The sequence below is a fragment of the Cricetulus griseus genome, unplaced genomic scaffold, assembly GCF_003668045.3.
Source record: "Cricetulus griseus strain 17A/GY unplaced genomic scaffold, alternate assembly CriGri-PICRH-1.0 unplaced_scaffold_1, whole genome shotgun sequence".
Lineage (NCBI taxonomy): Eukaryota > Metazoa > Chordata > Mammalia > Rodentia > Cricetidae > Cricetulus > Cricetulus griseus.
The window spans coordinates 52,070-74,041 of record NW_023276808.1 but is presented as its reverse complement, the minus strand read 5'-3'; the positions used below and the strand labels follow the sequence as shown (position 1 = coordinate 74,041).

At 44.6% G+C, this 21,972-nt stretch overlaps 2 protein-coding genes across 3 annotated transcripts in view; both read right to left on the bottom strand.

Moving 5' to 3' along the window:
- LOC113838336 (GRB2-associated-binding protein 2-like) overlaps positions 1 to 12,957 on the bottom strand; it is a 57,653-nt gene extending 44,696 nt beyond the window's left edge. The window contains exon 1 of the mRNA XM_035453528.1: positions 12,781 to 12,957. Within this exon, the coding sequence (XP_035309419.1) occupies positions 12,781 to 12,957 (177 nt within the window). The remainder of the gene's footprint in view (positions 1 to 12,780) is intronic.
- Positions 12,958 to 14,197: 1,240 nt separating this feature from the next.
- Positions 14,198 to 14,888, bottom strand: LOC113838722 (GTPase KRas-like). Of its 2 annotated transcripts, none has more exons than XM_035453523.1 (2): positions 14,375 to 14,888; positions 14,198 to 14,247 (listed from the first exon to the last, which is right to left on the bottom strand). In XM_035453523.1, the coding sequence occupies exons 1-2, from the start codon at positions 14,886 to 14,888 to the stop codon at positions 14,198 to 14,200; spliced, it is 564 nt and encodes a 187-aa protein (XP_035309414.1). The 2 variants fall into 2 exon arrangements, with proteins under 2 accessions (XP_035309414.1, XP_027290070.1); XM_027434269.2 differs by having other exon boundaries at positions 14,198 to 14,315; positions 14,440 to 14,888.
- Between the last annotated feature and the right edge of the window lie 7,084 nt (positions 14,889 to 21,972).

The following is a 21,972-nucleotide window of genomic DNA, read 5'->3' as shown; positions in this document are numbered from 1 at the left end:
CTGGAATTCAATCTGTATCACAGGATGTCCTAGTATGCACAGAGATCTGCTTGCCTCTGTCTCCTGAGTGCTGGGATCAAAGGTGTGCACCACCATCGCCAGGCATTGAACAGTTTGTTGCTTTTGGGTTCTACTTGCTTTCTTTTGGGGGTGGGAGGGTGCTGGGAATCAAACCCAGGACCTTGCACGCAACAGGCAAGAGCCCTACAACTGAGGTACACCTACAGCCCCTGGCTTTTTGAGCCAATGCCTCACTATACACCCAGGCAAGTCTAATGGAACATCCTCATGACTCTGTCTACCAAGTTCGGGTAGATGTCACAGGTCTGTGTGCCACACAGCTTCCTCAGAACACTGAACTCTGAAGACAGGGGCAGATGATAGATTCTGTGTCCCCAGGAAATTCCCCCATCATGCTTTTACACAGGCTGAATGAAGATCTGCCACCTCAGCTAGGCTGTCTGTGAAGATCTTGCCTCCAGCCTCAGCCTGGACCAGAACCTGGCTGAGCTGGATCTGGGCCTAAACAACCTTGGTGATCCCGGGGTGCTTCTGCTGTGTGAGGGCCTCAGGTACCCAGACTGCAAACTGCAGACCCCCTGGTGACTGCAGTTCCTGATTCAGCAGGCTTGCCCTGTCTTCTCTGTCCATGGAGGCTGTGGGCCCACCCATTTCCTCACCAGCTCTAGCTACAGAATCTTGCTGTCAAGTTTTTCTGCCACAGGGTCTTTACACGCACATCACTGACACCACTGAAACGGCTCTTCTGTTCTGCTGTACATTTAGTTTCCAGGGGAGGTGCTGGAGAGATGGCTCAGTGGTTGAGAGTACTGGCTGCTTTTCCAGAGGTCCTGAGTTCAATTCCCAGTGACCATATGATGGCTCACAACCATTTATAATGAGATCGTGTGCCCTCTTCTGGCCTGCAGGCATACACGCCAGCAGAACACTGTATACATACATACATACACATATACATACATACATACATACATACATACATACATACATACACACACACACACATACACACACATATATATATATGCTTAATCTTTCAGATCTCAGAACAAATAGCACTGACCAAAGTGTATCCTCTGTTATACATGTCTTTCTGTTACTGTGATAAACAACATGAACAAAGGTGACTTCAGGAAGCAAGAGTTTTTGTTATCCTACAAGTTATATAGCTCTTCACTGAGGGAAACAAGGCAGAAGCCTGAAACAGTAAGAAACCAAAGAAATTTGCTGCTTACAGGTTGGTTCCCTGTGGCTTGCTCTGCTATCTGCTTTTATACAGCCCAGCCCTCCTGGCCCAGGGATATCCTACCCACAATGGGCTCCTGCAACAATTAACCATCAAGGTTTCTCTGTGTAACAGTCCTGGATGTCCTGGAACTTGCTCTGTAGACCAGGCTGGCCTTGAACTCAGAATAATCCCCCTGCCTCTGCCTCCTAGTGCTGGGGTTAAATGTGTGCACCACCACAGCTCCACCCCTTTCTTCTTTTTTTAAATTACAAAATTCGACAGATGTGGCTTTCTGCCTGCATTTATGCTGTTGAACAAGATCTTCCCTGGTACCCATAGAGTCCACAAGAAAAGTTTAGATTGACTAGGACTGGAGTTACAGCCAATTTTGAGCTGCCTGTCCCTTATCTTCTGTCTTGCCTTCCTCTCTGCCTTCTCCCCTTGCCTCTCTCAAAGGTGGGCAAGGCCATACCCCTGCACCCAGCATACCAATTTCGCATGTAAGCCCAGGCCTGGTGACCTAACCAAAAGGCATGGGACAAACTCACCTTGGCCATCCCTTCCTCTAGGTTGGGCATTTGCCAGCTGGGCTCAGGTGCATGCAGATGGATTGCCCGTGTGCTCCAACTCAACCCTTGCCTCTGAAAACAGGGCATGAGCTTCAACAACTTGGGAGACAGGAGCCTGTGGCTGCTGTGGGAAGGCCAAGCACCTGGCCTTCAGACTTCAGGAGCTTTGGTGAGTGTTTTGCTTAGGAGGAGGGTGACAGGGGTAGCATGGGGATGCTAATGGAGTCATGAACCACTACATACTGGCTGCTTAAGTAGAAATTTTGAGGCCAGCACACACACACACACTTTAAAATGACAAATGGGAATAAACAAAGTTACCATTAAAAATGATTTATAACTGGAGATTGAAAATAAAGAGCTCAGATCAAGTTCTCTCTTTTCTTGGTGGAAACTGTCTTTGCTGTTCTTTAGTTCCTTTGTTAGGCAGTTATCGAGTTGGGTATTTCACTGTGACTGCCTTGAAGATGTACTAAATAAAACACAAAGATCATCCCAACCATTGAGACCTACTAGATGGAGACCTTGGGGTATGCAGTGTGGTGTATAAAAAGGCCTTTTGTACTTAAGATCAGGTATATGGAGTTCTATTAAAATCTTAATGAAAAAACATTCTCATTGCCATAGCAGGTCCAGAATGTTTTGTTAAAGGAATTAGAATGATCAAAGCAACTATTTGTCTAGAGAAGGAAAAAACAAACGAAGTTCAAGAAAATGACAAAGTTATTTGAGACTCAAAGCCAGGATGATTAGAAGTGGAGAGCCCTGGCCCTACCACCTCCTGCGTTTGACAGAACTGAAGCTCCAGCACTGGCCTCTTCAGCAGTTTCCCTATGTTTCTAGCACATGTTCCCTCATCTGTAAATGGAGACCGTAAAGCTAACCTGACTGGGTCATAGAGAGATTAACTGAACAAAGCGCTTAGAGCTTCTCTGTAAATGATTGGCTCTGATTAAGATCCTGTCTTCGGGACTAAAGGAAGGACCCTGGCAGGGTACAAATGCCTGGGTCTCTGCTGTAGGCATCAAGCCAGGGGCTTCCTCACATTGCTTCTCTTCCTCTCAGCAACACTGGAGATACTTTCTACTCTTCCGTAACTCTGGTTATCCTTTTCGGGAATAAATGATTGAGATGGCCAGAGTGTAAAGAGAAACAGTCTTTTCTTAGCTCGCAGTGTGGAGGTTGTGATTTGTGACTTGACAGGACAGACCCGACTCCGTGAGGGACAGAGGGCAGCATGTTATTACAGAAGCATGGGGCAGAAACGAACTAACTGCCCACCTCGTGGCTGAGCTGCAAGGGGATGTGGGATTCGTGTCTCCCACTATCCCCTTTGACAGCATTCCCCAATGGCATGCTATGCTGTCTGAAAATTTACTCTGCTAAACAAATTAGTCTGTCACTGTTGATTCAGCCTCACTAGAATTCCCAGCACACCCGTGAGATGTGGCTGGAGGGTAACAGTGACTACCTCAAGTTCACTCCGGAGCCTTGTGAGTGGCCTGCTTACTATCCGTATTTCCATAGGCAGTCTGCTTTTTCACAGACCCACTCTTAGGCTGTTCAGTGCCACTCACAGCATTCCAGAACTTCTTTAGACAACACCTCTAACTGCTCCGCATTCCTCCCATAAGCCCATTCCAAAAGTCTGAGGACAACACGGTCAGTATATCATCGAAACAGCCGAGCTGCTTCATCGAAACCACAGGGCTTCTCTGTGCCAATAGTCTACATTCGCTACTTTCTTATCATCGCTAACAAGAACCTGACAGGAAGCACTTACAGTGGGAAGGATTGTGTTGTGTTTTCTCATGCTTTGAGGGAAAGTGTGGTGGTGGCAGTGGGAGGCACTGATGAGAACATGGCTGCATTTATATAAACTTGACAAAGAGCAGGGCTGTAAATCTTAAGAACACATCCCCAGAGACTGACTTCCTCCAGTTAGGTCCCCACCTCCTAACGATTCCATAGGTTCTGAAAACAATGCCACTAGCTGAGGACAAGTCATTAGATATGTGAATCTATGGGGAACAGTTTACATTCAAGGCCTAACCAGTTTGTAAATGGTTGGCATTGTTTTATCTATCCTAAATTGAATATAATATTTAAAACAGGGATGAACAATATGCTTATTACATTTGATGTCCATTTCACACCAGACAACGTAATTACTCTATAAAACTTTGATTTTTCTTCCCCCACAATGGTGTGTGTACTCTTTCTAATTCCACTTACTTTGTCAAAAATGCAAAATACATAATAAAATTACAGGGCTGTGTTTGAGCTTTTAAAATTGTAGTTTCAGAGGCTCTTAGTTTCTAAAATAAACATGAATGCTTTATTCATGGGCCATCAGTGCTGAAAGGGACTAGACATTTTTATTACTGGCTTGCTCTGTAGGAAGGGACAATCCAAAGTTCTTGGAAGATTCTTGATTTTGGTCACTCCTGTTTGTGTTTGGGAATAGAAGCACCCTGTCTGATACAGAAAGAGGGGAAAGTGTGTGCTTCTGTTGCTGGTGAATGTGGTCTCTTTAGTGCCATGATTTGGTACACTTGCTGATGAAAATGACTAAACACATCCAGTTATCTGTCTTCATTGCAAATATTTATGTGTGCATGTGTTAGTGTGTATACTCGTGCAAGCGTGTGTGTAGGTAGAGGTTGACACTGCATGTTTTTCTCGATCACTTCTTGACTTTTTTGCCAAAGGCAGGGTTTCTCACTCAACCTGGAATTCTCTGATTATTCATTTGACCCGAACACTTGGTCATTGAGTCCCAGAGAGCATCCTTTCTTGTCTCCTCAGGGCTGGGATTGCAGTCAAGCACTGTAGTACCTAACTTCTTATATGGGTGCCTGGGATTTGAACTCCTGTCCTCAAGCTGTGCAACAAGCACTTTCCTAACTGAACCAGCCCCCAGCCTTATTTTCTTTGCTTTTGAATAATACTGTAGGCTAACAGGAGTTTCTTCCCAGGTTATGCACCTCTCTACAGTGAAGCTGTGACCTGTTTTGAAAGCCTGAGAGGGAGCAAACAGAGAGCGGTTGAGCTTAAGATCTCTGCCTAGTATTTTAGGTTCTTGCCAAAGAAAGAATTCAGAGACAAAGTGAGGAATTGTGAGGAAGTTTTATCACAGATTAAAACTGCAATCAGAGATGTTAGACAGCTGGGAAGAGCGTGAGAAGGGCCATTTGCAGCCAGTTGCTTTCTAGCACTATTTGGGACACATGAGCGTCTACGTCAGCTCCCTCTGGTACAAACAGCATGAGCCATGGCTGATAACATCCTTCCTGATGTGGACAGCAGGTGCCTCCCATATTGGAGCCCCTTGGGGACAGCGGGATATCAACATCCTCTGGCTTGAATAGCCTAGGATGATCAGAAAACCCCTTTCCAAATGGCTTGGTTAGTGACCCGAGAATACCCTTTTGATGTGGGCAGCAGGTGCTTCCCTTGGCCAGACCTTTGGTAAGAAACAAATCCTGTTTTGCAACCTATGACCAGCTTAAAAGCTGAATGTGGAAAGAATCATGCCACACCTGCAGACAGGAACAGAAGTCAGGCTGTGTAACTGACCCTTATATAAGGTATGTGCTTACACTCCAGAAGCTCCTCCCTTTAGGCAGTCACATGCAAATTGGCTGCGGAACCTCAAATTCTGAGCTGTAGTCTAGAAAGCATTTCTCCTTGTCGTTTTCTCCTCCTGACAATAGCCAACATCTTGTTCTTGCTTTCTGGAGAGCCTTCCTGGCAGCTGGGCATTCAAACGATCTCCAAAGGCTCTCACTGTGCAATGACATGCACAGCCTTGCAGTAGTTTAGATGCCAGCTTTAGTGACCTCCAGCTTAAAGAGCTTTCTTTTTCTCCTTTTGCCATCACTCACCCAGGCAGCTGTTGGGATCTCTAGCTTGTCTGTGCTACTGTATTCTCTTCCCAGCCTCCAAGGAAGTCCCTCATTTCCTCTCAGAGTTCCTTCTTTAATTCTTTCTTCTATGAGACCAGAGAACTGAAAAAGGGCTGTATGCCTGCTGCTGGCAAAAGCTGGGGTTCTAAGAGAAGTGTCCCTCACCAGGAAAGAGCCTTCTATCTCCTAGGCAATCTACCTTTTTTTTGGTTTTTTGAGACAGGGTTTCTCTCTGTAACTTTGGAGCCTATCCTGACACTTGCTCTGGAGACCAGGCTGGCCTCGAACTCACAGAGATCTGCCTGCCTCTGCCTCCCGAGTGCTGGGATTAAAGGCCTGCCCCACCAATGTCCAGCTAAATGTGTAGCCCAGGCTGGCCTGGAACTCATGATCCTCCTGTTTCTGCCTCCTTGTGCAACTCCTACCTGCGTGAGCCACCACAACTGGCATCTCCTGGGCAATCTAAATGACAGGAGGGTTATTTATGAGCTAAGGTGGGGACAGGTTGAAGAATTCTGGGAAGAGTCAAGTTTGTCCAGAACAGAGTTCGCTTCCTTCTTCTGTCCTTGCTTGGGGTTTGTGGATAGTCATGTCCTGGATACACGATGGAAACGGCCATTTCTGTGATTTTGCCAATATGGAGTTTGCCAATAGTCCGTGACTATGACTATTGACTATGAAGAAAAGAACATTTCACTGTGGATCATCTTGGTGGGCATGTTTGTCCCAGCTGGTTGAGGTAGTCTTGATTTTCAGTGTTTGAGTGGTCATGTTGTGATTCTGGCCAGCCTGCCTCAGTTCTACTCACAGCTGGATTTATTTCTGAATACTTGCTGGGACAGGGGTAAAGAGACAGAGAAAAATTGCCCAACTTCTGAAGAGTCTGTTGTTATGAAAAAGCCAGGGCTAGGGGAGGAGGCATTCATTCCTCTTCTTCAAGAATTCTTTATGAAAAAGATTGTGAAGACACAAAAGCCTGAAGAAAAATGGATCTGAACATTATGCAAATGTGGTAAAAATAAAATAGCATTATACATATATAAGAGACAAATGCATGCAAGTTGCAAATGCAGAGGAGAGCAGAGGACTTGGACAGGCAAAACCCCAATCCAGAAGAAATGGGGGAGGAGGAAGATGGAGTGTGGGTTAGGATATGGGGAGCCTGGGAGGATAAGGGGGGAAGAGCCCACTTCTTGTTATCACTTGGATGTATAAGTGTTTCTCTGGTGCACCTGTACAGAGACCCTCTGCCAAGAGGAAAGGTTTCCTTTGACATTGGAGCAGGGCTGCCAGGAAATTACGAAGAGGAAGTAAACCCTGGAAGCAGTCCAGCAAGAGCCTTGGTCTCCTGCAGTGTGTGGTCATATTTCAGTAGAACTGGGGTCCCTGGTAAAATGATCCGTTTCACTCTGGGTTCCTCAAACATCTGTCACTCTGTAGGGTAAGTGGTGAAAGGCACAGATGGGTTGTGACTGGGGTCAAATGCATTTTTCATATCGCCTGATCCTTGACTAGCCAGCCAGCATCCTTCCCAGGGGCCAGACCTGCTGTGTTGTGCCCACTGACCTGCTCCACTGGACTCCAAGCACAACCCTTGGACATAGTGAGATGTTAGGGAACTGAATGACCACCATGGACTTCCTTTATTAATCTGAGAATCATTCCATAAGTCCTTAAGCCTCGTTTTGTCTTTTACATGTCACTCACGGCTCTGGTTTTGTTTAGTATCTTTAGTGTTTAAAATACATTTGTTCAAAAGTTTTATTGTGGGGACATTTGTTTCAGTAATTAGCAACTAAGTATTACAGAAAGACGTCATCCTGTACAATCCTGGGCTCCATTGCCCCCTCTTTAAATTTTGCTTTCCCAGCAGTGGGGCAGGGAGCCATTGCCAGCATTTGTTTTTGTTTTCCTCTGGGTTGCCAGCCCCTCATCTTAGATAATAAGCTTCTCCATCTATTTCTGGTTTATTAACTCCAGATCCTCTATTACTGATTTCTGCCTGTGACAGAGGACTTAGCTAACTTCCCCGGCTCCCACATCCCCTTCCTGCCTACTCCTAGCACAGCAATGTCATGATCGTCACTTCCTTCCTGGCCTTCATGTTTTCACACTGTGCTGCACCCTGTCTCCTACCACCCACTGGATGTGGCTCCTTTACCTGGCCCCACTGTGAGATGAAGATAAAGTTCATACCTCGCCCGGGTACTAGAACTTCTACATATGTGGCATCAAGGCTAGTGGCATTTTCTCCTCATTCCTTTAATTAAGCCAGGTCTCAATTATTTGTCCACAGGTGGATGCTAAGTGTCCCAAGACAATAAGCGGTGTCTACATTATCCTAGCTATGTCACCTGCCCATCGGGGGCCAAGCAGTGAGCTCTGTGTAACTCTCCCTTCTCCTATGTGGCTCTGAGATCTGCCAGTTGAACCCTTTAATGGAAAATGTTTCCAAAGCCAAGTTCAAATACTCCTTCATGCATTGTTATTTCAGTTTAGTTTTTATTCAGACCACAATGTCTGGACAGGCACACACCTATCATCCCAGCACTTCAGAAGTGGAGGCAAGGGGATCAGGAGTTCAAAGTCTGTTGTTGGTTGTTTTGTTTTATTTTTTTCTTTTTGTCTCTTTGCTCTTTTGGAGACCCCACCCAGATACCAAATAAATACACACTTGGAGGCTTATTCTTACTTATGAATAAGCCTTAACTAGGCTTGTTTCTAGCCAACTTTTCTTCAATTATCCCATAAACCTTTTGTCTCTGGGCTTTTTAAGTTTTTTTGAGACAGGCTTTTTCTTCATTGCTTAGGAACCTGTCCTGGAACTTGCTCTGTAGACCAGCCTGGCTTCAAACTCACAGAGATACACCTGCCTCTACTTCCAGAGTGCTGGCATTAAAGGCATGTGTCACCAACTTCCGGGGTCTTTGGGCTTTTATAATTATCTAATATACATTTCTTTACTTCTTACTCTGTGGCTTGCTCTGTAGATGAGTGGCTGGTCTTTGGGATCCTCCACATTCTCTAACTCCTGGATATCTTCCTTCCAGGTTTCTCCTCCTATTTATTCTCTCTGCCTGCCAACCCCACCTATCCTTTCTCCTGTCTTGCTAGTGGCCATTCAGCTCTTTATTAAACCATCATGTGTTTTAGATATGCAAAGTAGGTAAGATTCACAGAATTGAACAAATGCAACATAAAAGAATGCATCACATCTTTGCATCATCAAACAAATGTTCCACAGCATAAACAAATGCTTAAAATAATATTCTAAAACAAAGGACAGTTTGGGCTACATAGTGACTTGGAAGATGCCATGGACTATGTAAGACTCTGCCTCAAATACAGCCTGATGGCAAGATGGTTCAGTAAGGGTGCTTGCCCCCAAGCCTGATGACTTGATTTTAATTCCTAAAGACTCACAAAGTGGAAAGAGGGACTGACTCCTGTAAGTCATCCCTGGCCTAAACATGTGTACTGTAACATGCACTTGTGCTCACCTGTACATGCTGGCACACACAGACACATATAATAAAATAAGGAAACAACTGCAACTTATTGATGATTGGATTTCTCCTGCAGTTCTAGATTCATGTTTTAATTTGTTCCTTTGTTTGCTGGAGACTATTACATTAGATATTTCCTTGCCTTAAACCTGTGTCTGTCTACCACCTCTCGATTGCTGGTCTTCTATCTAATCCTTGTGTGTCTATCTTCTATCATTGGTCTGTCTGTTGTCTCTCTATCTATCGTCTGGTTTTCTGTCTGCCATCTCAGTCTTCTTCATTGTCTTCTATTGGTTCCTCTCTTTCTCTGTGGATGTTAACTGATGTATTTTTCTTCCACCCCCGTAGAGCACTTTTGATTTTTCCATACTCCTGATGCTTTTGAACCTTCTAGATCTACTCTCTGGAACCCACTTACATCATTTTCTAAAGTGAACAGACAGCAAAACAAAAATGAAGGTAAGCTTTTAAACAATGCTTTATGAAAATTTTCTCTCTTGGTTGACTGCTGGAGAATTCTGGAAACAATCTCCCCGTGAGGGTTCCAAAGGCATCCACACAACTGTGGATGCCTTGTTATCCAGCATTGTTGGAGAGACACTGATTCTAGTCTTGTGACAAGTCTTTTCTATGTGACCTATTTTTTATTTCTTCTCATTTTTTTTCTATTTGCGACATGAACTACCAGGCAACAATAGCTGACCTGGAACTCTCTATGTAGATCAGGCTGGCCTAGATCTGCCTGCCTCTGCCTCCCAAGTGCTGAGATTACAGTTCTGTGGCAACAAATTCAGCATATGACCTACTTTTAAAGATTCATTTATCTGTGGGGGCCAGAGGGTTTGGGGTGTAAGTATAGGCACCAGCAGAGGCCAGAGGCATCAAATACACCTGCAGCTGGAGAGTGACAGTTGTGATCCATCTGATATGAGTTCTGGGACCTGAACTCCAGTTCTTGAAAGACCAGTATGCATGCTCTTAAGCACTGAGCCATCCTTCCACCCCAGCTGGCATAGTTTCATACATGGAAAGCTTCCTGTCTTCTTTTGTTATGTTTCACATGCTAAAATTATGATGTGGTGGTTCTGGAAATCTCAAGCTCACCAGTATTCTAATCTTCAGCTCCTATTGGCAAAAAAGAGACCTGCACAAGAGTGACTAAGCTGCAAATCTTAAGATGGACAGAACATCCCGATGTGTCCCATGCTACCTCAGGGTCTTCAAAGGGAAGAGAAGGGAACAGTTGGTGTCAGAATAGGACATGCGATAACAGAAGCAGAGATGAGAATAAGAGCAACATAGAAAGGAGCTAGTCTGTTGACTTTGAAACTGGAGGGTGGGTCAACAAGCCAAGAGATGCAAGAGATGCCCAGAAGCTGAAATAAAGCAAAAGCCTGGATAGTGGCTGAGAAGAGAAGAAGGCTCTCTGCTTTGCTTCCCATGCCTCTGGGGTGACACCACTCTTTGCCAGTCCTCTGCGCACAGCTGTGGGGCTCACCTCTAAGGTTGTAGGTGCTGCTCCCTACCAGCTGCTATGTGGACAGCGTTTGTCATCCTGCTTATATATTCCAGAAACTGATGAATTCTTTATTGTTTTTGAATGATTGTTATTGCTGGAGGAAGTTGTTATTTTAAATTATGATACTAATGGTTATGATATTACAGGTTATTCATGTCCCTTGGTCTACAGTCTTGTAGGAAAGCTCCCATGAACTTCAATGCTCCTGACATCAGTTGATGATGTGTGTGTCAGGAAATCTACAAAGCCCAACATGGCTGTGCCTTGAAGGACAGGGCATGCTGCCACAGGCAAAGTTTGAAGCCCTTATCATCAGATACAGAATAATTGTTAGTTCTGTTTAGGGCTGGGTGTAGCACAGTGAGCTGAACATGATCTCAGCCATTCTAAGGACCCTGCTTCAAACTCGGAACCAAATAGAGAAAGAGACACTGACACAGACACCCATACTGAAGTCTCTATTCAGCTATTTGGAAACACCCTGGTACAAGGCTGTACCCTACAGACAGCACAGGATGTTACCCACATTTCCAAAATGATTGGAAAATGACATTAATGAAGTATGAATTTTTTCAATTGTTCATAACAGTGATTATCATTCAATCAATGCTCAGTTAAATATCTGCTCCACACAGTTAAATGACTACTTCCTGGTGCTAAAGGCGCAGTGGTGAGTGATGGTGAGTCAGATTGCAGGGCACCCCTCCTGCAATCACACAAACCTCTGGAAAATAACATCGCTGGTCAGAGCTGTACAGGAGCCTGGGGAGAGGGGTTGCTGGCCCGGACTAAAGGGGAGAAGAATGTACCTGTGTGACTGGACTTAAGAAGAGCCTTGTTGTGCATTTTATGTGTGTGCACATACCATTTTGCACAGACAGGCCTGATAGGAGTACTCAGCTTCTGTTGAGAGGGACATTGTGTTTTATTTTGTTTGTTTTGTTCTGTGAAATAAAGAACCTGGATGAAACAATGATCTGTTAGGTGATTTCCATATTTAAAGCTACCTCTTGAAATATATATGTTCATTAAAAGTCAGATTTGCATTACATATATATGTCCATGTACACGTACATACATGTACTTTGTGTTGTGAAATAGATTCTTCAATATGATTAAGTAATGACAATTATTTAATCATATGTATGAGCATTTCCTATATACACATGGGAAGAGACAGAACAGTTAAGCATGTACATATAATATAAAAATAATTTCCCTGGTAATTTCTCTGGTAATTGGCATTGCCAGTACTCTTTTTTGGAGCTGGGTTGTAAGTGACCCTGGGTACAGGGGATGAAGACATTGGGGTCTTCATAGAGACACAGTTCTCCTCACTGTCTCCAGAGTCTGTATGGGAGACCCAACAGCAGTACTTGGAGGACCTTGGGTTAAAGGTGTGGTTGAATGTGGACCAAGACTTGGTGACAAATGAATTGAAAGGGAGCTCATTGATGAAAGTGTTGTTACTCAGGTCAAGGGGTACTGACTTTGCTTTTCGGCCAAGCTTGAGGATCTCACTTCCTCGGCTGGTAAACTGATGGAGCATTGTGCTCATGGGGATGTCAGAACCTGGGTTTACGGGCATATAATTGCAATCAGAGCTGGCACTATCTGATTGACCCACGGTAGTCTTTTCTAGTGATTTAGCAGACAAGCAGGCAGTTTCTTCACCTCTTGTTGGATACTTGTAGTCACTGACTTGAGATCTTTGTTGAGGGCTGCCCCTGCAAGGTGTCTTGGGGTGCGGTGGGGGAGCTAAGGCTGAGTCCACTGGGAGGTCTCCAAATTCCTCACACAGGGTGTTTCTGGGTGCCTTGAAGGTGTACAGATCCTCACTATCTGTCCTCACCCCTGCTTCTAGCAGTGTCTGACTGGAACTGCTGAATTCAGCTGGAGAGGTGCAGAGATTGTGACTGACTAAAGAAAGGTTTCTCAGGGTGTCAGTGCTCTCTTTAGTTTGACTGAAGCCGCAGATCTGACAGATGCTCTGGACCCACCTATTCCTGTCAGCCTCTGTCTCAGCCACCAGGTAAAAGGTGTGCTCATTGATAATGATATCAAACATGAACCTCTTTTGGAGCTCTTGTTTGTTGAAGGTCAGGGCTACATCCAACTGCGTACAGAAGTTGAGGTTGATGATCCCCAGGGGTTTCTTGCAGTGGTCATTCTTATAGTATTCTAGAACATCTGGGTCACCACACATCTTACTGCTCCACAGGATGAACCAGAATTTCTTCCAAGCATAGTGACCCAACTTTTTCTCAGGAGGTGATTTCTCCAGCCAGCCTGTGCACACCACATCAGTTTCGTCTGACTGTAGCCCACAGTGGGATCCAGTGGACAAGGGCTCAGTTTGCTCGGACACCTGGCTGCTGGTGGGTAGCTCATGGAGGAGGAATTCCTCAGAGGCAGATTTCCTGGATTTCTTTAATAATTTTCTTAGCATTATTGCTTAATCCAATGTTAAAATGAAATCTTACCAGTACCTTGTCTCTTTAAACTTTCTCTGTGTGATTGACTGTGATCTCTATTCCAATCCAACTCTCTTGGAGTTGAGTTATCTATTTTCCCATACCTTTTGCAATCCACCATCACAACTCCTTACTTGCTTGCCAGCATTCTGAGCGTGATCTCTCAGGGTCTCCTTTCTTTTCTGTTCTCAGTGGGACCTGATTTTGTGGCTGCTCTTTGACACCACTAAGTCCGAGTATTGGGCAAAAGCCTGGAGATTTGGATGAATCACAAGATGCCTGGTTCAGTTTCTGAGACAATGTTCCTCACTTATATTGTGAAGCAGCCTTGCATACAAACTTCCAAAATCCCAGGTCAAAGGGTTCACATCATGATCCTAGTGGGACAAGGTTAGGAAAACAGGAGGTACCTGTGGTTATACTGGAAAACAACTCTTAGAGACCCTATGGGGGCTGAGTCCCAACACTCACCACTCTAACTACACTTATGAAGGATGATAAACTCTAGGACATGCTAAAAGTGAATCAAGGGAAGCCCAAAATTCTGTGATTCGAAAGTCTTAGGTCTCAATGCAGCTGTAATTACTAATTAAATCACTCAATGTCTAGATGAAACAGAGCAGAGATGGATCAAAAGCTTCACTACTCCTGTTCACACAATGCTCACAGCTGGTAAGAGAATTAGCGTGGACTCAACTGCATGCACCAAATCTCTGGAAGACAGTCTCAGGTCTTTACTCTCTTCCAAAGGCATTGCTAGTTGAATTCCAAAAGCCAGGGAATACTGGCACTTGGAGAAAAGAGGTTTCCACTGTCATTTTAAAATAAGCATTTAAGATAAAAACTGAAAGTTTGCACAAACAGAAAAAAATAAATGAGGTAATGCTAAAACAAATGCTAATAATTTAGTGTAATGTACAAAAATTACCACTTTTACTTGAGTATGCCTTAAGAAAAGAGTACAAATTCTATTTACATAATTATACACTTTGTCTTTGACTTCTTTTTCTTCTTTTTACCATCTTTGCTCATCTTTTCTTTATGATTTTGAATTTCTCGGACTAATGTATAGAAGGCATCATCAACACCCAGATTACATTACAATGCATTTTTTATTCTTCACACGGCCAGAAGTCTTTTCTTCTTTGCTGATTTTTTTCAATCTGTTCTGTCGGATCTCTCTCACCAATGTATAAAAAGCATCCTCCACTCTCTGTCTTGTCTTTGCTGAGGTTTCAATAAATGGAATCCCATAACTTCCTGCTAAGTCCTGAGCCTGTTTTGTGTCTACTGTTCTAGAAGGCAAATCACATTTATTCCCTACTAGGACCATAGGCACATCTTCAGAGTCTTTTACTCTTTTAATTTGTTCTCTAAAATGGTGAATAGCTTCAAATGATTTAGTATTATTCATGGCAAATACACAAAGAAAGCCCTCCCCAGTCCTCATGTACTGGTCCCTCATTGCACTGTACTCCTCTTGACCTGCTGTGTCGAGAATGTCCAAGAGACAGGTTTCTCCATCAATTTTTACTTGTTTCCTGTAGGAGTCCTCTATCGTAGGATCATATACATCCACAAAGTGATACTGAATTAGCTGTACCGTCAAGGCAGTCTTGCCTACGCCATCAGCTCCAACAACCACAAGTTTATATTCACTCATTTACAGCAGGCCTCTCCCTGCGGCGTGCCCCGCCTCAGGCAACCGATGCAGCCTTCAGGCTTGTGCCCTCTCACTTGCTCCCTCGCTCTGGTTCAGCAATAGCGCGGGAGCCGGACTATGGCCGAGTTACTGCCTTCCTCCTCCTCCTATTCCGCTGCCTGCAGAATCGCAACAGTAGTAATTTTTAAACTAGGTCTGATCCAATTAATATCAGCCAGAAACCTCTGAAAACCATTTAAAGTTTGAATGGTGTCCAGCCGAAGACTAATCTTTAGAGGGTGCACCCCATTTGCTACAACCAAGCATGACTTAGGTCTGGCTCCCTCACTGACCTTCTTATTTCCCTGCATAGCAGAAGCAATAACTTGTCCCATAATGTGGTGTCCATCTATATCTCTACAAATGCGAATGGAAAATATAATCATTGAGTCTTTTGGCCTTATGAGGTGGTAAAGCCTCTTTATAATACTTGCTGGCATTTTTAAAAGCTAGTTGTCTAACTATAGACATGGCATTATCACTATTCCCAAATATAGGACCTGCAAGCAGCTGCTGAGATCTGTGCATATACAGCTGGATCATAAAGTATTTGTTGACCTAGGTCTGCATAGGCTCCCGTACCAGTAAGCATTTCTGAGTTCTTTGCAGGGAAACCGACAGCCATGTTGTGCTGTACCATTTGGTTACATAACTGTTGGATTTCACCTCTCCAAATAAAATAATTTCCCCTGGACAGCACAGTTGGACATAATTGTTTCCAATCACTGGGCATGCAATTCAAGGCCACAAAGAATTAAAAAATGGTCAGAGTAATAAAAGAGACATGTTGCCCATAAGACATAACTGCCTCTTTCAGGTGTTTAATATCCTTATAATTAAGAGGGGAATGCTTTCTCTGATTCTGGCCTTAGGGAGCAACTATCTCTATGATTGAGAACATCACTGGGCCACTCTGCTTTTCAGGAAAGGCCAAAGGAAAACAGAGAGCACTAGAATTTCCAGCAGGAGGATGAGACTCAAGGGAACATTTTTTTAGCTTATGTTATAATTTAACGTACCTTTCCATTTCTTCCCTTTCCTTAGTCTAATCCCCTGAATATGAGGGAGAGGGCCCAAAGGAAGTGTCATTAGAAGCTTGAAGTGACCTAACAGACTCTTGTTTCTGAGCCTCTGCTAAGGCAGCCTTGGCTTCCTCAACCTGCTTTTTCACTTCCACAATATTACTAAGAAGTGCTTCTTTGACAAGAGGGCACAGAGAAAAAGTAACAGTTGGTATGGCATTCGGCCCATCTCTGTGTAATGTCCTTTGCAGGTCTATCCTCACCTGCTCCCCATCAACAATACTAAGGTCACCAGAGATTAAAAACCAAGGGCTGACTGCATGTACAGTTTTTAACAAGTCTGTTGCTGTCTTGTACTTAATACTGGTGCCCTGCTTATTGGACAATTGGACCAACTGGTTCCCCATAAGAGAGTAAGAACTAGCTGCACCCATCTTCAATATACCCGTTCCTTACTTTAATGCTGGAAAGACGTCCCAGGTGATCTTTCAGTGTCTCCCCTTCTTTCCCAAATCTCAGTGGGACCTGAACTTGTCATTACAGCCAGAATTACAACCTTCTCATGGGTTCGGGCAAGGGAATCTGAGGATTAAATAATGACAACACAGCCAGTCACTCTTGCAAGGAGAAGGCCGTTTATTTCAAAGGAGAATAGGCTTATATGCCAACAGCAGACACAGTGCAAATTTACTCAGATCAAGGTCCATGTCCCCAAGCCCCCCTCAATCGGTGGATAATTTGCATTCTCGCATACAGGCTTAGCTTGAAGGAGAGAACTAGAAAGCAAACACCTAATCATAAGACAGTGGACCTTAGTTACGAGAAGAACAGCAGACCCCATAGAGGGCCCCAACAGGATTTCTCTGTGTAGCCCTAGTTGTCCTGGAACTACATCTGTAGACCAGGATGGACTCTAACTAGAGGAGTTCAGCCTACCTCTGCCTCCCAGGTGCTGGGTAAAGGCGTGTACCACCATGGCCCATGTAAAAGGTTATGTATTTTTTTATTTCATGAGCATTGGTGTTTTGCCTGAATGTATGTCTGTGAGAGGGTGCTGGGTCCCTTGGAACTGAAACTGCAGATGGTTGTGCATAGTTATTCTGTCTAGAGGGACTGGAGCAATGGCTCAGAGGTTAAGAGCACTGGCTGTTGTTCAGAGGTCCTGAGTTTAATTCCCAGCAACCACATGGTGGCTCACAACCATCTGTAATGTTCCAGTGCCCTCTCCTAGCATGCAGGGCAGGCACATATGCAGGGAGAATTCTAAACACAGAATAAATAAATCTTTTTTAAAAAAAAACATCCCATCTACATTTTGCCACTGGGCTTTTACCTTTCTCTATTCCTTATCTCTTTCTTTCCTTCTTACTCTGTTGCTGGCTGTGTGGCTGGCCCCTGTTGTTGTCTCTCCCCGTTTTCTCCTGCTTCACGTTTCCTCTTCTCTTCTTCTATTTATTCTCTCTGCCCACTAGCCATGTCTATCCCTCTCTCCTGCCTAGCTATTGACAGTTCAGCTCTTTATTAGACCAGTCAAGTGTGTTGGGCCAGCAAAGTAACACAGCTTCACAGAGTTAAACAAATGTAACATAAAAGAACGTAACACATCTTCAACTAATATCCCACAACAGCTGTGAGCTGCCATGTGAGTATTGGGAATTGACCCTGGGTTCTCTGCAAGAGGAGCCCAGGCTCTTAATAGCTGAATTATCTTTCCAACCCAATAAAACAATAATTTTAAAAATTAGAAAAATAGGCCGGGCGTTGGTGTTGCCTGCCTTTAATCCCAGCACTCGGGAGACAGAGGCTGGCTCCTCTGCATGTTCGAGGCCAGCCTTGTCTACCAAGCGAGTCCCAGGACAGCTTCCAAAGCCACAGAGTAACCCTGTCTCAAATAAAACAAAAAGAGACAGAGACAGAGAGAGAGAGATTTGATAGCAGGGGACAAAATGGTGCCAGCACAGCAGATAAAGGCACTGGCTATCAATGCTGATGACAAAGTTCAACCACCTATGGAAGTTTAACCATTCATTACTCAGGAAGGAAAAATGTGTTCTCCACATATATAACCACAAGTGCTAGGACCAAAGGCTTGTGATATATGCCAGTCTTGTTTGTTTTAGCCAATATAATGTCTTACTAAAAAGTACCTGTAGGGGCTACTGAGATGGTTCCTCAGGAAAAGGTACCTGAGAACATGAGTTTAGTGCCTGCAGTCCACAGTGTAAAAGGAGAGGCTTTTGCAAACTGTCATCCAACAATGCCCACAATGGGCTCCTGCATTAATTAAGAAAAGACCCACAGGGGCTGTAGGGATGGCTCTGTGCTGAGGAGCACTTGCCCCTGTGCATGTATACAGGTATAGCCCACAAAATACTTTTTGAGACAGGGTCTCATTGTATATCTCTAACTAACCTGGAATTTGATATGTAGACCAGGCTGGCCTCCAACTCACAGAGATCTGCCTGCCTCTGCCTCCTGAGTGCCAGGATTTAAGTTGTGCACCACCATACCCAACTCACACAAAATAATTTTTAAGTACAATTGGAAAATCCTGTATATATTTATGTAATCAAATATGTGTAACATCACCTTGGCAACTTGGACAGGTCTTTTTTTGTTTGTTCATTTGTTTTTTAGATAGTATTTCTCTGTGTAGCCCTGGATGTTCTGGAATTCACTCTGTATTAACAGGATGGCCTTGAATGCACAGAGATCTGCTTGCTTCTGTCTCCTGAGTGCTGGGATCAAAGGTGTGTGCCACCATTGCCAGGCCTTGAACGGTTTGTTGCTTTTGTGTTCTACTTGCTTTCTTTTGGGGGTGGGTGTGTGCTGGGAATCAAACTCAGGATGTTGCATGCACCAGGCCAAGAGCCCTACTACTGAGCTACACCTATAGCCCCTGGCTTTTTGAGCCAGAACCTCACTATACACCCAGGCAAGTCCAATGGAACATCCTCCTGCCTCTGTCTACCATGTGCTGGTGGGCATCACAGGTGTGTGCCACACATCATCCTGAGAACACTGAACTCTGGAGACAGGGGCAGAAGATAGATTCCATGTCCCCAGGAAATTCCCCCATCATGCTTACCGGCTGGCTTTTACACAGGCTGAAGATCTGCCACTCAGCTAGGCTGCCTGTGAAGATCTGGCCTCCAGCCTCAGCCTGAACCAGACCCTAACTGAACTGGACAAGGAACTAAAAGACCTTGGTGATCCCGGGGCACTTCTGCGGTGTGAGGGCCTCAGGTACCCAGACTGCAAACTGCAGACCCTCTGGTGAGTGGAGTTCCTGATTGAGCATGCTTGTCCTGTCTTCTCTGTCCATGGAGGCCATGGGCCCAGCGATTTCCTCACCAGCTCTAGCTACAGAATCTTACTGTCAAGTTTTTCTGCCACAGGGTCTTTACACACACATCACTGACACCACTGAAACGGCTCTTCTGTTCTGCTGTACATTTAGTTTCCAGGGGAGGTGCTGGAGAAACAGCTCAGTGTTTGAGAGTACTGGCTGCTTTTCCAGAGGTCCTGACTTCAATTTCCAGGGACCACATGATGACTCACGGTTCACAATCATTTATAATGAGATCTTGTGCCCTCTTCTGGCCTGCAGGCATATATGCCAGCAGAACACTGTATACATACATGCATACACACATACATACATACATACATACATACATACATACATACACACACACACACACACACACACACACACACACACACGTTTTTCTGGGGGGTGGATTGGTTAATCATTCAGGTCTCAGAACAAATAGCACTGACCAAAGTGTACCCTCTGTTCTACTTGGCTTTCTGTTACTGTGATGAACAACATGAACAAAGGTGACTTCAGGAAGCAAGAGTTTATTTTATCCTACAGGTTATATAGATCTTCGCTGAGGGAAACCAAAGCAGAAGCCTGAAACAGTAAAGAAACCAAAGAAATTTGCTGTTTACTGGTTGGTTCCCTGTAGCTTGGTCTGCTAGCTGCTTTTATATGGACCAGCCATCCTGGCCCAGGGATATACTACCCACAACTGGCTCCTGCAACAATTAACCATCAAGGTTTCTCTATGTAACAGCCCTGAATGTCCTGGAACTTGCTCTGTAGACCAGGCTGGCCTCAAACTCACAGCTATGCCCCTGCATCTGCCTCCTGAGCACTGGGGTTAAATGTGTACACCACCACAGCCCCTTTTTTCTTTTTTAAATTACAAAATTTGACAGATGTGGCTTTCTGCCTGCATGTATGCTTTTGACCAAGATCTTGCCTGGTACCCACAGAGTCCAGAAGACAAGATTACATTGCCTAGGATTGGAGTTACAACCAATGGCGAGCTGCCTGTCCCTTGCTTTCTGTCTTGCCTTCCTCTCTGCCTTCTCCCCTTGTCTCTCTCAAAGGTGGGCAAGGACATACCGCTGCACCCAGCATATGAATTTGGCATGGAAGCCCAGCACTGGTGACCTAACCAAAAGGCACGGGACAAACTCACCTTGGCCATTCCTTCCTCTAGGTTGGGCATTTGCCAGCTGGGCTCAGACGCATGCAGATGGATTGCCCATGTCTTCCAACTCAACTCTTGCCTCTGAAAACTGGACATGAGCTTCAACAACTTGGGAGACAGGGGCCTGTGGCTGCTGGGGGAAGGCTTGAGGCATCCAGCCTGCAGACTCCAGAAGCTGTGGTGAGTGTTTTGCTTAGGAGGAGGGTGACAGGAGTAGCGTGGGGATGCTAATGGAGTCATGAACCACTACACACTGGCTGCTTAAGTAGAAATTTTAAGGCCAGCCTCAGCTTTATAGCTACTATCAGGCCAGTGTGGGATATGGGAGATGCTACTTCAAAAAACAGAACAGAAAACAACTATGACTATTTTCATTCTAAATGCAGGAAACACATAAACATTTGAGCCAGGGAGTGATGGCTGGAGCCTTTAATCCTTGCACTTGAGAGGCAGAGGCAGGAGGATGTCTGTGAGTTCCATGTTACCCTGGTCTACACAGCAAGCTTCAGGACAGGCACCAAAAGTTACAACGAGAAACCCTGTCTCAAAAAAACAAAAAAAGAAAATGTTGTATCTCAAGTTCCTGCTCATGCCCCCATGCTAACCACTTGCTGCAATAACTCCACACATAAGTGGAGATAGAAAAGAATCCACCAAAAATTAGCCCCCCATTAGGCATACAGACACATAAATAAATACATGTGTGCATACACACACACACACACACACACACACACACACACACACCTACACACACAGTTGACAAACCTTGGGGTTGTTTAGAAACTGCTTGGGGAATAAGGCATTTATTAATTTGGGCATTTTATTTTCATCTATGAGTATGTACATCTGGGCTTGCAGTGTGCACAGAGGAGAAGATGGCATCAGATGCCTGGGAGTATCAGTTACAGGATGTTGTGAACCAACTAAAACAAACTTAGGAACCAAACTTGGCTCCTCTAGAAGAGCAGTCTTAACCACTGAACCAAATCTCCAGCTCTTGCTATTGGGATATTAGGTTTCTGTTACTATACAGGCTATACTTTCAGACTCACCCTGCTTCACAACAGTGCTGCTCAGTTTAAATTTACTTCCTGTTCTTTTGCTTTTTTTTCCTCGAGGAAGGGTTTCTCTGTGGCTTTGGAGGATGTCCTGGAACTAGCTCTTGTAGACCAGGTTGGTCTCCAACTCACAGGGATCTTCCTGCCTCTGCCTCTTGAGTGCTGGGATTAAAATGGTGTGGGCCACCACTGCTCGCCTTTTGCTATGTGGCTGCTCTTGGCCACTAAGTCAGAGTATTGGGTGAAAGCCTGGAGATTTGAATGAACCACAAGACTCCTGGTCATTTTCTGAGAGAATGTCTCTCACCTGTATTGTGGAGCAGTCTTATATACAAACTTACAAAAACCCCAGGTCAAAGGGTTCACAACAGGATATTGATCACAGTGGGGTGAGGTCAGGAAAACAGGAGGTACCTGTGGTTCTGCTGGAAAACAACTCTTAGAGACCTCATGGGTG

Excerpts from the sequence above, each read along its gene's own strand:
- LOC113838722 (XM_027434269.2), bottom strand. The coding sequence starts at position 14,888 with ATGAGTGAATATAAACTTGTGGTTGTTGGAGCTGATGGCGTAGGCAAG. Across the intron at positions 14,316-14,439 it reads ACCTCAGCAAAGACAAGACA|GGGTGTTGATGATGCCTTCT; the intron begins GAGAGTGGAGGA and ends GTAATGTAATCT.